This window comes from Mirounga angustirostris, unplaced genomic scaffold (genome assembly GCF_029215605.1).
Source record: "Mirounga angustirostris isolate CCGP_5_RB_7025 unplaced genomic scaffold, mMirAng1.0.hap1 SCAF_2, whole genome shotgun sequence".
In the NCBI taxonomy this organism is placed as follows: domain Eukaryota; kingdom Metazoa; phylum Chordata; class Mammalia; order Carnivora; family Phocidae; genus Mirounga; species Mirounga angustirostris.
The window spans coordinates 186,563,267-186,577,720 of NW_026991710.1; the positions used below are offsets into that span (position 1 = coordinate 186,563,267).

The 14,454-nt window shown below is 40.2% G+C and overlaps 1 protein-coding gene across 6 annotated transcripts in view; it reads right to left on the reverse strand.

The window, feature by feature from the left end:
* SNX25 (sorting nexin 25) overlaps positions 1–14,454 on the reverse strand; it is a 133,080-nt gene that overhangs the window by 103,904 nt on the left and 14,722 nt on the right. For 2 of the 6 annotated variants that reach the window (XM_064585682.1, XM_064585683.1), the window contains exon 2: positions 318–435. The exons of the other annotated variants lie outside the window; for them this stretch is intronic. In XM_064585682.1, coding sequence (XP_064441752.1) covers positions 318–435 — 118 coding nt within the window. The remainder of the gene's footprint in view (positions 1–317; positions 436–14,454) is intronic. 6 annotated transcript variants of the gene reach the window in all.

The following is a 14,454-nucleotide window of genomic DNA, read 5'->3' on the forward strand; positions in this document are numbered from 1 at the left end:
CTTTTTTCTAATATATGTAACTAAATCCTCCAGCATCAAGGAGCAGATACCATATCAATAAACCCTTTATTGAGTACATCTCAGCTTTCTGTTCACTTCTGAAGATGAGCTTTTAGTCTATAGCCAAAATACACCCTGTCTTTGTGTCAGAGCTACAGACACCCTCACAGGAGGAAGCAACACCCAGAGAGAATCCGCGTGGAGAGACCGGGGCATTCTGCCATCATTAGCAACCAAACAATCAGCAACCACCTGGAATCCAGCCAAGACAAGTACCTCGCTGTCCACTGTTTACAAGCATGACATTGCTTACTTACTGTGTTGCTTCCTGAGGGAGCACGAACAGGGCCAGGCCCACCAGCGCATGACTTGGAAATGCTTTCATGCCCATTACCTGGGCTACTCAAATAAACAAGTGCCGCTCTCCTTGTTTTCCTTCAGTATAGGTTTATACGGTGAAAAAAAAAATTTTTTTAATGTATTTTAGTCTATTTTAAAAAGAGAAACAGTTGCACAGAGTTGAAAGAGTAATGGGTATAATTTCTTATTAAGGTACTGAAATAGTGATTTATCTTAGGAAAACAAACACAAACTCCTGATCATCACCATTAACCACATGGACCTGTCACATGGCTGAGTCTCTCCAAGTATTCTCAGCATCTGACAACTACTCCTGGGATCCCATGACTAATATTCTCATTCTCAAACTATGTTATTTTCAAAATCATAGCTCCTTTCAAGCCAATCATTTTCTGCCTCAGCCTCAAAAAATAATTTCTCCAAAACCAAAGAAATGCAAGAATCAGACAGAGCCTCCCTCAGAAGATAAGGGACTAAGAAACTTGAAAGGCTATCTCAAGAAGATAGGATAAAGGGGCGCCTGGGTGGCTCATTCGTTAAGCGTCTGCCTTTGGCTCAAATCATGATTGCAGGGTCCGGGGATCCCGCCCTGCATCGGGCTCCCTGCTCCAAGGGAAGCCTGCTTCTCCCTCTCCCACTCCCCCTGCTTGTGTTCCCTCTCTCGCTGTGTCTCTCTCTGTCAAACAAATAAAATCTTAAAAAAAAAAAAAAAGATAAAAAACTTGAAAATCCATCTCATTTGACTAAGACACTGACAAAAGACTATGACACGAGCAATAAAAGTCATGCCTAACACCGAAGCTGAGTAGCCACGTTACAGAGCTGTGAGGGCAGCAGGGCAGAGTAGAGAGAACACGGGCTCTCCAGTCCGTCCAACAGCGCATTTTACTCGTGGTAGAACCTTGACCCAGCCACTTCCCTCTCTAGCTTCAGCGGGCTTAGAATATCTCAGAGGATTAAATAACTAATATCAGGGGTCCAAAAATGAAAAAAGACAACAGGAGCCTGGTAAGGAATATAAACGAGTTAAGGGGGTTGCCACCACTGCACAGCTAGATGTTCCAACTCTTTTCAACAAAAAACATAAATCAAAAAGCTCAGATGTTATCTCTGAGTAATTCTATCTTATTCCAAACACTGTGGGCTTACACCGTTGGGGACAAACAGTGCCAGGTACTCTACACTTAGCAGAGTGCCGGGCACCTAATAGCAAAGTAGAGCTATTATCACTAATAAAACTCAGAATGTTACCAACTTTCAACAGCTAATCAGTGGGTTGGTTGGATGGCTTGTTGGTTGGTGTTCTGAAGGGAAAGGAGTGGCAGAAATGAAAGTAAGAAGAAGGGCTAAAAAGTCAAGTAACAGGAAAATAAGATACAACATAATAAAACATATTGTTCTTGAAATATTTTTGCCTTTGAGGCTATATTTTAAAAGGAGGAAAGTGTACATTTCCTGGAGATGTTCTACAGTGTGTATGCCTTCACACTTTCTATTACTGGCAAAGTATTTGAGTATTCAAACAAAACCTGGTCTGATCTGATCAGAAGCCAGCTTTCTGGATTGTGCTTTATAATGTTTAATCATGAACTCAAAAAGGTCTCATTTTCTTTACTGATAAAAGAAAATTATCAAACACATACACTGAGAGGTTATCATTAAGGGAGATGATACTGATGGAAAGTAGCAGTATTTGTGTCTCCCCCCCCCCCTTAACCAAGTATAATTTCTATTTCAGACACAAGAAAAAAAAGGTTTTTTGAAATTCAAACTTACAAATGTTCTCATATTGTTTTTCTAAGATCCTAAACATGCTTTGATTTCTTTTTAAAATGCTATTTGTAATAACATAAAGAGCAGAGACACATTCTACATTATAGATGTAAAGAATTAAATTGACCTATAACACCATTAATCCAGAGATAATCATTATTGACATTGTGGTGTATTTCCTCTTAGTGGGTGACTCCAACACTTACTATGTAACTTTGGGCAACTTATTTTTCTGCACCTCAATTTCTTCATCTCTAAAATAAAGATAATAGGGGTGCCTGGGTGGCTCAGTCGGTTAAGTGTCTGCCTTCGGCTCAGGTCATGATCCCAGGGTCCTGGGATCAAGCCCCACATCGGGCACCCTGCTCAGCAGGAAGCCTGCTTCTCCCTCTTCCACTCCCCCTGCTTGTGTTCCCTCTCTGTCTCTCTCTCTCTGTCAAAAAAATAAATAAAAATCTTTAAAAAAATAAAATAAAGATAATAATAGTACCTGCCTCTTTGGGTTGATGAGAGCATTGAATGAGTGGATACACATAAAGCACAAGGGTGCCTGGTAACACAATAATAATTACAAATTATTATTGGTACTTTTTTCATTTTCATACTTTTTAATAGAAATTAGGATCATAGTATTCACAAAGCTCTGGAACTGGCTTTTCATACTCAATATTATATTATGAGCATCTTTTATGAAATAAAAAATTTGTAATATATTGTTTTGAATGACTTATACCACAATGTGACTATTCTCTTATTTACTTTGTACATTAACTTTGTCTCCATCATTTTTTTCCTATTTTAAATGAAAAAATATTTTCATTTCTATGCTATTGATCTAAGTGTAGTACCACCAAAAAACATTCTAAAAAAATACTAAGTGTCTATTAAATATACAGTTGGATTTAGACTCTGACTTCCTTCAAAGGACTGTATACCTCAAGAATTTTGTGCTTCAGGGAGTCTTATCAGCTAAGAACAAACTGAAGGAACAACAGCGCACGGTGGGAGGGTTTGGGGGATGCTCTGAAGCACAAACTATGCAGAGGTGAACTGGAAAAATCCCTTTCCAGCCTCTTCAGCCAACCCTAAACTGTGTACCTTGAAAGCCCAATGCTGCAGGGCACTTCCAGACAGGGAAATGAGGAAGAGATACAGAGGCAGGAGCAAGCCAGGGCCTTCTCTAGCCTGAGGAATACCTAGATAGTAAAGCCAACATGACCTCTAGAAATACAAATCCCATGACGATTTTAACTAAAATAAACTTGGCAAGAGATGAATGGTAGATTAGATTATCAGTAGCTTCTGTAGCTTATTACACCATTTGTCAGAGTATTATTGTGTCAGGCTAAAGGCCAACCCTGCCTGCATGCATCAAATGTAGGGATCGGGGTTCTGTTTATATTTCTATAATGAAAGATCCTCAGTTGGGATGGATCTGAGACTAGATCCTATAAAGCAGTATGAAATCAGATCTTTTCTCTGAACAAATATGAAATTCAAATGTACTTTATGCTGGGGCACAATCCCCTTGTTATTACTATGGCAAAAAGCATAGGACATTACATTACAGTGGCAAGAGCACTAAATTAATACCCAGAAAAAGTAGGCTGTAGTTGGTTCTTTGCCATCTTCTTTTTTTTTTTCCTTTTTTTTTATTCTTATGTTAATCGCCATACATTATATCATTAGTTTTAGATGAAGTGTTCCATGATTCATGGTTTGTGCATAACACCCAGTGCTCCATGCAGAATGTGCCCTCCTCAATACCCACCACCAGGCTAACCCATCCTCCCACCCCCCACCCCTCTAGAACCCTGTTTGTTTTTCAGAGTCCATCGTCTCTCATGGTTTGTCTACCCCTCCGATTTCCCCCGCTTCATTCTTCCCCTCCCGCTACCTCCTTCTTCTTCTTTTTTTTTCTTAACATATATTGCATTATTTGTTTCACAGGTACAGATCTGAGATTCAACAGTCTTGCACAATTCACAGCGATTACCAGAGCACATACCCTCCCCAGTGTCTATCACCCAGTCACCCCATCCCTCCCACCCCACCCCCCACTCCAGCAACCCTCAGTTTGTTTCCTGCAATTAAGAATTCCTCATATCAGTGAGATCATATGATACATGTCTTTCTCTGTTTGACTTATTTCACTCAACATAATACCCTCAAGTTCCATCCACATCGTTGCAAATGGCAAGATCTCATTCCTTTTGATGGCTGCATAATATTCTATTGTATATATATGCAACATCTTCCTTATCCATTCATCTGTCGATGGACATCTTGGCTCTTTCCACAGTTTGGCTATTGTGGACATTGCTGCTATAAACATCGGGGTGCACGTACCCCTTCGGATCCCTACTTTTGTATCTTTGGGGTAAATACCCAGTAGTGCAATTGCTGGATCATAGGGTAGCTCTATTTTCAACTTTTTGAGGAACCTCCATACAGTTTTCCAGAGTGGCTGCACCAGCTTGCATTCCCACCAACAGTGTAGGAGGGTTCCCCTTTCTCCGCATCCCCGCCAACATCTGTCGTTTCCTGACGTTAATTTTAGCCATTCTGACTGGTGTGAGGTGGTATCTCATGGAGGTTTTGATTTGGATTTCCCTGATGCCGAGCGATATTGAGCACTTTTTCATGTGTCTGTTGGCCATTTGGATGTCTTCTTTGGAAAAATGTCTGTTCATGTCTTCTGCCCATTTCTTGATTGGATTCTTTGTTCTTTGGGTGTTGAGTTTGATGAGTTCTTTATAGATTTTGGATACTAGCCCTTTATCTGATATGTCATTGGCAAATATCTTCTCCCATTCTGTCGGTTGTCTTTTGGTTTTGCTGACTGCTTTGCTTTGCAAAAGCTTTTTATCTTGATGAAGTCCCAATAGTTCATTTTTGCCCTTGCTTCCCTTGCCTTTGGCGATGTTTCTAGGAAGAAGTTGCTTCGGCTGAGGTCAAAGAGGTTGCTGCCTGTGTTCTCCTTTAGGATTTGGATGGACTCCTGTCTCACATTGAGGTCTTTCAACCATTTGGAGTCTATTTTTGTGTGTGGTGTAAGGAAATGGTCCAGTTTCATTCTTCTGCATGTGGCTATCCAATTTTCCCAACACCATTTGTTGAAGAGACTGTCTTTGTTCCATTGGACATTCTTTCCTGCTTTGTCAAAGATGAGTTGACCATAGAGTTGAGGGTCCATTTCTGGGCTCTCTATTCTGTTCCATTGATCTATGTGTCTGTTTTTGTGCCATTACCATGCTGTCTTGTCGATGACAGCTTTGTAATAGAGCTGGAAGTCCGGAATTGTGATGCCGCCGGCTTTGCTTTTCTTTTTCAACATTCCTCTGGCTATGCGGGGTCTTTTCTGGTTCCATACAAATTTTAGGATTATTTGTTCCATTTCTTTGAAAAAAGTGGATGGTATTTTGATGGGGATTGCATTGAATGTGTAGATTGCTCTAGGTAGCATTGACATCTTCACAATATTTGTTCTTCCAATCCATGAGCATGGAACGTTTTTCCATTTCTTTGTGTCTTCCTCAATTTCTTTCATGAGTATTTTATAGTTTTCTGAGTACAGATCCTTTGTCTCTTTGGTTAGATTTATTCCTAGGTATCTTATGGTTTTGGGTGCAATTGTAAATGGGATCGACTCCTTAATTTCTCTTTCTTCTGTCTTGTTGGTGTATAGGAATGCCACTGACTTCTGTGCATTGATTTTATATCCTGCCACTTTACTGAATTCCTCTATGAGTTCTAGCAGTTTTGGGGTGGAGTCTTCTGGGTTTTCCACATAAAGTATCATATCATCTGCAAAGAGTGAGAATTTGACTTCTTCTTTGCCAATTTGGATGCCTTTGATTTCTCTTTGTTGTCTGACTGCTGTGGCTAGGACTTCCAATACTATGTTGAATAGCAGTGGTGATAGTGGACATCCCTGCCGCGTTCCTGACCTTAGGGGGAAAGCTCTCAGTTTTTCCCCATTGAGAATGATATTTGCTGTAGGTTTTTCATAGATGGCTTTTATGATATTGAGGTATGTACCCTCGATCCCTATACTCTGAAGAGTTTTGATCAAGAAAGGATGCTGTACTTTGTCAAAAGCTTTTTCTGCATCTATTGAGAGGATCATATGATTCTTGTTCTTTCTTTTGCTAATGTATTGTATCACGTTGATTGATTTGCAGATGTTGAACCAACCTTGCAGCCCAGGGGTAAATCCCACTTGGTCATGGTGAATAATCCTTTTAATGTACTGTTGGATCTTATTGGCTAGTATTTTGGTGAGAATTTTTGCATCCATGTTCATCAGGGATATTGGTCTGTAATTCTCCTTTTTGATGGGGTCTTTGTCTGGTTTTGGGATCAAGGTAATGCTGGCCTCATAAAATGAGTTTGGAAGTTTTCCTTCCATTTCTTTTTTTGGAACAGTTTCAGAAGAATAGGTATTAATTCTTCTTGAAATGTTTGGTAGAATTCCCCTGGGAAGCCATCTGGCCCTGGGCTTTTGTTTTTTGGGAGATTTTTGATGACTGCTTCAATTTCCTTAGTGGCTATAGGTCTGTTCAGGTTTTCTATTTCATCCTGGTTCAGTTTTGGTAGTTGCTACATCTCTAGGAATGCCTCCATTTCTTCCAGATTATCTAATTTGCTGGCATAGAGTTGCTCATAATATGTTCTTATAATTGTTTGTATTTCTTTGGTGTTGGTTGTGATCTCTCCTCTTTCATTCATGATTTTGTTGATTTGGGTCATTTCTCTTTTCTTTTTGATAAGTCTGGCCAGGGGTTTATCAATCTTGTTAATTCTTTCAAAGAACCAGCTCCTAGTTTCGTTGATCTGTTCTACTGTTCTTTTAGTTTCTATTTCATTGATTTCTGCTCTGATCTTTATGATTTCTCTTCTCCTGCTGGGTTTAGGCTTTATTTGCTGTTCTTTCTCCAGCTCCTTTAGGTGTAGGGTTAGGTTGTGTACTTGAGACCTTTCTTGTTTCTTGAGAAAGGCTTGTATTGCTATATACTTTCCTCTTAGGACTGCCTTTGCTGCATCCCAAAGATTTTGAATAGTTGTGTTTTCATTTTCATTGGTTTCCATGTATTTTTTTAATTCTTCTTTAATTTCCTGGTTGACCCATTCATTCTTCAGTAGGATGCTCTTTAGCCTCCATGTATTTGAGTTCTTTCCGACTTTCCTCTTGTGATTGAGTTCTAGTTTCAAAGCATTGTGATCTGAAAATAGGCAGGGAATGATCCCAATCTTTTGGTACCGGTTGAGACCTGATTTATGACCTAGGATGTGATCTATTCTGGAGAATGTTCCATGGGCACTAGAGAAGAATGTGTATTCCGTTGCTTTGGGGTGGAATGTTCTGAATATGTCTGTGAAGTCCATTTGGTCCAGTGTGTCATTTAAAGTCTTTATTTCCTTGTTGATCTTTGGCTAAGATGATCTGTCCATTTCAGTGAGGGGGGTGTTAAAGTCCCCCACTATTATTGTATTGTTGTTGATGTGTTTCTTTGCTTTTGTTATTAATTGCCTTATAGAATTGGCTGCTCCCATGGTAGGGGCATAGATATTTACAATTGTTAGATCTTCTTGTTGGATAGATCCTTTAAGTAGGATAGAATGTCCTTCCTCATCTCTTATTACAGTCTTTGGTTTAAAATCTAATTTGTCTGATATAAGGATTGCCACCCCAGCTTTCTTTTGGTGTCCATTAGCATGGTAAATGGTTTTCCACCCCCTCACTTTCAATCTGGGGGTGTCTTTGGGTCTAAAATGAGTCTCTTGCAGACAGCATATCGATGGGTCTTGTTTTTTAATCCAGTCTGATAGCCTGTGTCTTTTGATTGGGGCATTTAGCCCATTTACATTCAGGGTAACTATTGAAAGATAGGAATTTAGTGCCATTGTATTGCCTGTAAGGTGACTGTTACCGTATATTGTCTGTGTTCCTTTTGGTCTATGTTGCTTTTAAGCTCTTTGCTTAGAGGACCCCTTTCAAGATTTCCTGTAGGGCTGGTTTTGTGTTTGCAAATTCCTTTAGTTTTTGTTTGTCCTGGAAGCTTTTTATCTCTCCTTCAATTTTCAATGACAGCCTAGCTGGATAGAGTATTCTTGGCTGCATATTTTTCTCATTTAGTGCTCTGAATAGATCCTGCCAGTCCTTTCTGGCCTGCCAGGTCTCTGTGGATAGGTCTGTTGCCAATCTAATGTTTCTACCCTTGTAGGTTACATCTCTCTTCTCCCGGGCTGCTTTCAGGATTTTCTCTTTGTCTATGAGACTCGTAAGTTTTACTATTAGATGTCGGGGTGTTGACCTATTTTTATTGATTTTGAGAGGGGTTCTCTGTGCTTCCTGGATTTTCATGCCTGTTTCCTTCCCCAAATTAGGGAAGTTCTCTGCTATAATTTGCTCCATTATACCTTCTGCCCCTCTCTCTTTCTTCTTCTTCTGGGATCCCAATTATTCTAATGTTGTTTCGTCTTATGGTATCGCTTATCTCTCGAATTCTGCCCTCCTGATCCAGTAGTTGTTTCTCTTTTTCTCAGCTTCTTTATTTTCCATCATTTCATCTTCTATATTACTGATTCTCTCTTCTGCCTCATTTATTCTAGCAGTTAGCACCCCCATTTTTGATTGCACCTCATTAATAGCCTTTTTGATTTCTACTTGGTTGGATTTTAGTTCTTTTACTTCTCCAGAAAGGGTTTCTCTAATAACTTCCATATTTTTTTCAAGCCCAGCTAGTATCTTTAAAGTGATGATTCTGAACTCTAGATCTGACATCGTACTAATGTCCGTATTGAGTAGGTCCCTGGCAGTCGGTACTACCTCTTGTTCTTTTTGTTGGTGATTTTTTCCGTCTTGTCATTTTGTGCAGAGGAGAATAGATTAATGAGAGAACAAAATGCTAGCAGAGTAACAACGTCCCCAGAAAATATACTCTAAACAAATCAGAAAAGACCTGAAGCAGTGGGAAAAGAAAGGGAGAGAAAAAAGAGAAAGAAAAAAAAGAAAAAGAAAAAGATAAAGATAAAAACAAAAACAAACAAAACAAAACAACAACAACAACAACAAAAACAGAATGTGATCTAATATGATCAGGCTGGTATATAGATCAGTGCCACACACTAGATTTGGGGTGTATTTTGGTCTTTTAGAAGAAAGTGCCTCCCAAAATTTTAAAGAAAGAAAAACTTATATATGTACAAAAATAAGGGTTGATATGATGAAGGGATGGAATATGACTGTAAAGATGGAAATTATAAAAAATTTTATAAAAGGAATTGGTAAGAAGTTGTTTGAAAAAAGAAAGAAGAGGATTTAAAAAAAGAAAAAAGAAAAAAAAAGGGAGAGGATGTGATCAGGCAGGGGAATAGAAATCACCATATATTAGAGATTTAGGGTATATTTTAATCTGTTAGAAGAAACTATCTCAAAATTTTAAAGAGAGAACAACTTATATATATAAGCCAAAAATACGGGTAACTACTATGAAGGGATAGAATATGACTCTAAAAATGAAAAATAAAAATGTTTTTTTTAAAAAAAGGGATTGATAAGATGTTGGTTGAAAAAGGGAAAAAGAAAAATTCAAAAAGAAATAAAAAGACAAAAAGACAGTTAAAAAAAAATTAACTTGAAGAGACTAAAGAATCATGGTAAAAAAGCCATGGATTCTATGTGCAGTATTCCCCTAGCGCTGGAGTTCTGCCGTTCTCATTGATCGGTAAACTTGGTCTTGGCTGGCTGTTCTCGCTGATCTTCTGGGGAGGGGCCTGTTGCTGTGGTTTCCAAATGTCTCTGCCGGAGGCGGAATTGCCCCGCCCTCGCCCCCTCCCGGCTAAGTCATCTGCTCGGGTTTGCTCTCGGGAGCTTTTGTTCCCTGCAAGCTTTCCGTACAGCTTTGGAGGCCGAGAGTGAAAATGGCGGCCTCCCAATCTCCGCCCCGGAGGAGCCGAGAACTCGGGGCCCCGCTCCTCAGTGAGCCCCCAGAGAAAAGCCGTCAGTCACTCCCGTCTCCCCGGTCTCCGGCCGCACTCCGTGCTCACCCGGCCTGCGACCGCGCGCCTCTATCTCTGGCACCCGACCCCGGGTGGAGTCTCCAAACCCAGCAGATCCCTGCGGTGCGCTCCCGCGCGGCTCCTCCCCAGGGAGGAAGGTGAGTCTCCCCGGATCTGCCGCTTGTTGGGTCCCTGCTGGAGGAGCAGGGGCCCGACTGCGCCGCACATCACGGTTTATGGCGACCCCGAGCTGAGAGCCCGCACCTGGGCTCCGCCTCTGCAGCCAGCTTCCCTGCTCCGGTACCTGGGAGCTCTGCCACACTCAGGCACCCCCGGTCTTTCTGTGACCCCGAGGGTCCTGAGACCACACTGTCCCGGAGGGTTCCACCCCCCGCTTAGCCACCAGAGTGACGTCCCTCGGCGGAGCAGACTTTTAAAAGTTCCGATTTTGTGCTCCGCGGCTCTATCACTTGCCAGAAGCGGCCGACGGAGACCCCTCTCCCGCCGTCTATCCTCCCGAATATCGCCTCGGATTCACTTCTCCACACGTCCTGCCTTCCAGAAAGTGGTCGCTTTTCTGATGAGAGAGTTGTGGCTCTTCTTTTCTTCGATCTCCTGTTGAGGTTGTAGGTGTTCAGAATGGTTTGATCCCTCTCCAGCTGAATTCCTGAGAGGAGACGAAATCCAGGTCTCCTACTCCTCTGCCATCTTGCTCCGCCCCCTCTTTACCATCTTCTTGCTGAGTTCTAGTGAACATATCCACCTGTCTGAGATTCCATTCAATTTAAATGATTTCTGCTCTATTAAAGGATTATTTTGCATTTCAAGAAGGATAATGCATGTGAAAGTGCTTTAAAATTATAAAACAGTTTACAAATATAGGTTCTTATTATTGTTCCAAGAGTCATGGTCTAATTTTTTTTTACTATGTTAATTTCCTCCCCCCCAAAATAATTATGAGTTCTATTACATGCGATTAGTATTACAACCTTTCATGCTTTCAGATCTTACTGTCCCAAGTAGATTTCTTGGTTAATAATCCACTTTCCAGGAGAAAAATGAATATTTCTCTATTAATTGATCAACAGAGGTAGATTTTGAGGTAGGTTAATACATTTAGGATTGTTTTTCCACTCAGTTGGAAGAATTAGACTAATGGGAAGAAAAATGTGTTTCATTTCTAATGTTAAGGACTTAAATCTGAAGATCCTTAGAAAACACACTTTACTTGATTTCAAGAGAAATTTAAGTATATTTCAAATCAGACATAGATTTGAAAACTGAAATTCTAACATGCACTTGAAAGTACACAGGCAGCCGCAGTTTGCCTAAATTGGCAAGTGTAGAACAGATACTAGGGCTGGAAGGAGGAGAATGAGGAAAAGCAAACTGGCTCAGGAAGGGTTATTGAAAACTGACATTAGCTTTGGGCATTCCTGAAAAGGTTTGTGTAATAAAAATTCTGTAACCATTTTATCACTGGCTTCCATTGTAATTTTGAGTTCATGCGGGAAATCACAGGCTTCCATGATATGAATCACATTTCCATCCATTCATTCAATCATCTAACATTTACTGAGAATCCTGTGTGTCTGCTGCCACTTAGGTGGGTACTACAGAGACAAAGGTAAAGAAATTACATTCTCTGGGCTCATGGGCCTTAATCTATTCTTGATGGAAGCCCACAATCAAATAAGAGAGGTGGCAAAAGGTTTTGCGGGGGAGGGGGGGGAACAACTACTGGAGAATAAAACAGCAAAAACATTCGTTGAGCCCTTAACTGTTATACCCGGGCCCTATACCAAGTACATTCTCATTCAGTCCTCACAGTGACCCCATCAGATAGTTACTGTTATTCCCATTTTACGGATCAGGAAACTGTTTTAAAGAGGGAGGCTATGCTGAGGAATTCTAATATTCTTTCTAGTCTGGTATCTTCTCTACATTTTGCTCTCCAGCCCACGTCATGGAAGAAAAGTTGCTCAATATACAGTCAACCCAGGAAATCATTTCATAAGAATTTTGAAGTTCACACATATTGAAGTATATTACAAGAATGACTCTCATCTCATCAAAGTTCTCACTGAAACCACTCACTACAAATGATAAAGGAGTCAGAGTGATTACCTCTGCTTCATGTAACTCAACAAATACATGAGTCATGTAGAATTGCTTTTTTCAGAGATCTTTAGTAATGAAAGCAGTTTTTTTAAATATTCCATTACTGCCCTGAAAAACCACGATACCATTATTAATTTGCTGGCTAGCTTTTAAATAAAAACCGATGATTAAATATTTAGTACATACCTAGTTAGAAAAATATCACATTAGTAATTTGATTCAGTAGGATCTCTATTTCCACAGTTCCCTTAAAGCAAAAAGCTGAGCTCCACGTAGAGTGGCCCAGGTAACAAATATATACAAGATACTGAAATGTAGGAGATAAATTATTGCCATAAAAAATACTGGCTATACAAAATTGAAAACTATTCAGAGGCTGACTTTTTAATCCCTTCTAACGGATGAGTAAAAATTTAACTGTCTCAGCCTAGATCTAGATCATACAAATTATTTCTTCCATTCCTATCTAAAATAAACGTTGAAATTCGAAGACTAAAACTTCTTCTGAAAAGAAACATAGTATTAAAGATAGGCCTTCATAGTTCCATCTTTGAGAAGGGGGCCATGCTGGTGCATAGGTATATAAACAAATACAAATACCACATGTGGCTCTGAGTTTCCTTTGCCCCTGCTGACACCCAGAAGTGGCTATCCATTGCTTGAAAACACACCAACTCAGTTTCCAAGAATCACTTGGGGAATTTGCTCAAATGCAGACTTCTAGGTCACATCCCCCAAGATCCTAATTCAGAAAGCGTAAGATGTGTCTTTGAAATAAGTACAGCATTTTTAACAAAAATTCCTAAATTACTTATGGACCCTTAGACTACACTTTAAGAAATGCTAAATGATTGTGATAATAAAAGTTATGACCCCTGAAAAAAACTAATTAGTGTTTTACTATTCAGAAGATTTTTTAAGAGTATAGCAATCATTTTACATTAATTGGAAGCAGAATCACAGAAGATTTACTCCTAACTTTGACTTTGCTCAGTTAACTGAAATGATAATTACAATATTTCATTTATATTCTCAAAGAATTCCTTCTCCAAAGAATTTCTATTCCACAATATTATCAAACCATTAATCACTTTAAGAGACAAGAAAAATCAGTGAAGGTAATAAGAGGTAGTTTTAAATGCAGTTCTTGAATCAAAAATTATTTGTATTCCTAGAACAGTCTACACTGATGAATGAAACCATTCTTGGAAATTTAACTTGGCTAAAACATACTCTTCTAAAGAAAAACAACTCTACTACCTAACTTCTATTGCATTTATTTGGCAAAATCGCCCAAGTATAATTCCAAGCAAACGCCATGAAGGACACTGGTATTGCCAGAACTGGGCTTGGGCAAAACAGTCAAGAGACAACAACCCCACTCTCCCCACCTTTAGTGTCTCCCATTGTCTCTGATTTCATAATGTATAATGCAAGCTTTCTCCTCAGACAACATTTTACCAGAGAGCTTCTGAAGGCAACTCCTTCAGTCACAAGAGAAATAGGAAGATGAACTACGTGGACCATCAGGGCATATCACACCCACAACACAGTGTCTTGGCTCCTCAGCTCCAGGACCCTCCTCACCCCTCCCCCTTTCTTGTGGCCACACCCAAGGCTGTGGCATGACCATCAGGAGACTGACAATCTCTTTGACCCTCCCCCTTTCTCTACGCTCCCTCCTGGCCTCTGCTCCTTCCTTGGCTTAGCTGACACCTGAGCAACTCTCATCAAGGATTCCTGCACCCTGGCCTGTTCCACAGCCTGGCTCCTTCTTGGCTCCACTGCAGGAACTGAGTGGTCCTCCTACAAAAATATCACAACCGTGCCAGTGGGGGTCACCACATTCTCCTGGCTTCCAACCCACATCTTGCCCTTAACTCTAAAACAATATGCCGGCTTATTTTGGCTAGGCTTCCTCTCCCCTGTGTGGCAGTAGAGCATAAAAACTGAGAGGCTGGCTCCAGTGTCAGAAAAAGCCTGGATCCCTGGTTCAAAACCTGACCTTTGGCAAGTCACTTAACCTCTTTAACATGGTTTCCTGACCCATAAAATGGGGATAACAGTAACTATCTCATGCGGTCACTGGGAGGACTGAATGAGAATGTACTTGGTATATGGCCCGGGTACAACAGTTAAGGGCTCAACGAATGTTTTTGCTGTTATTTTCTCCAATAGGTTGATTTTTTTCTCCCC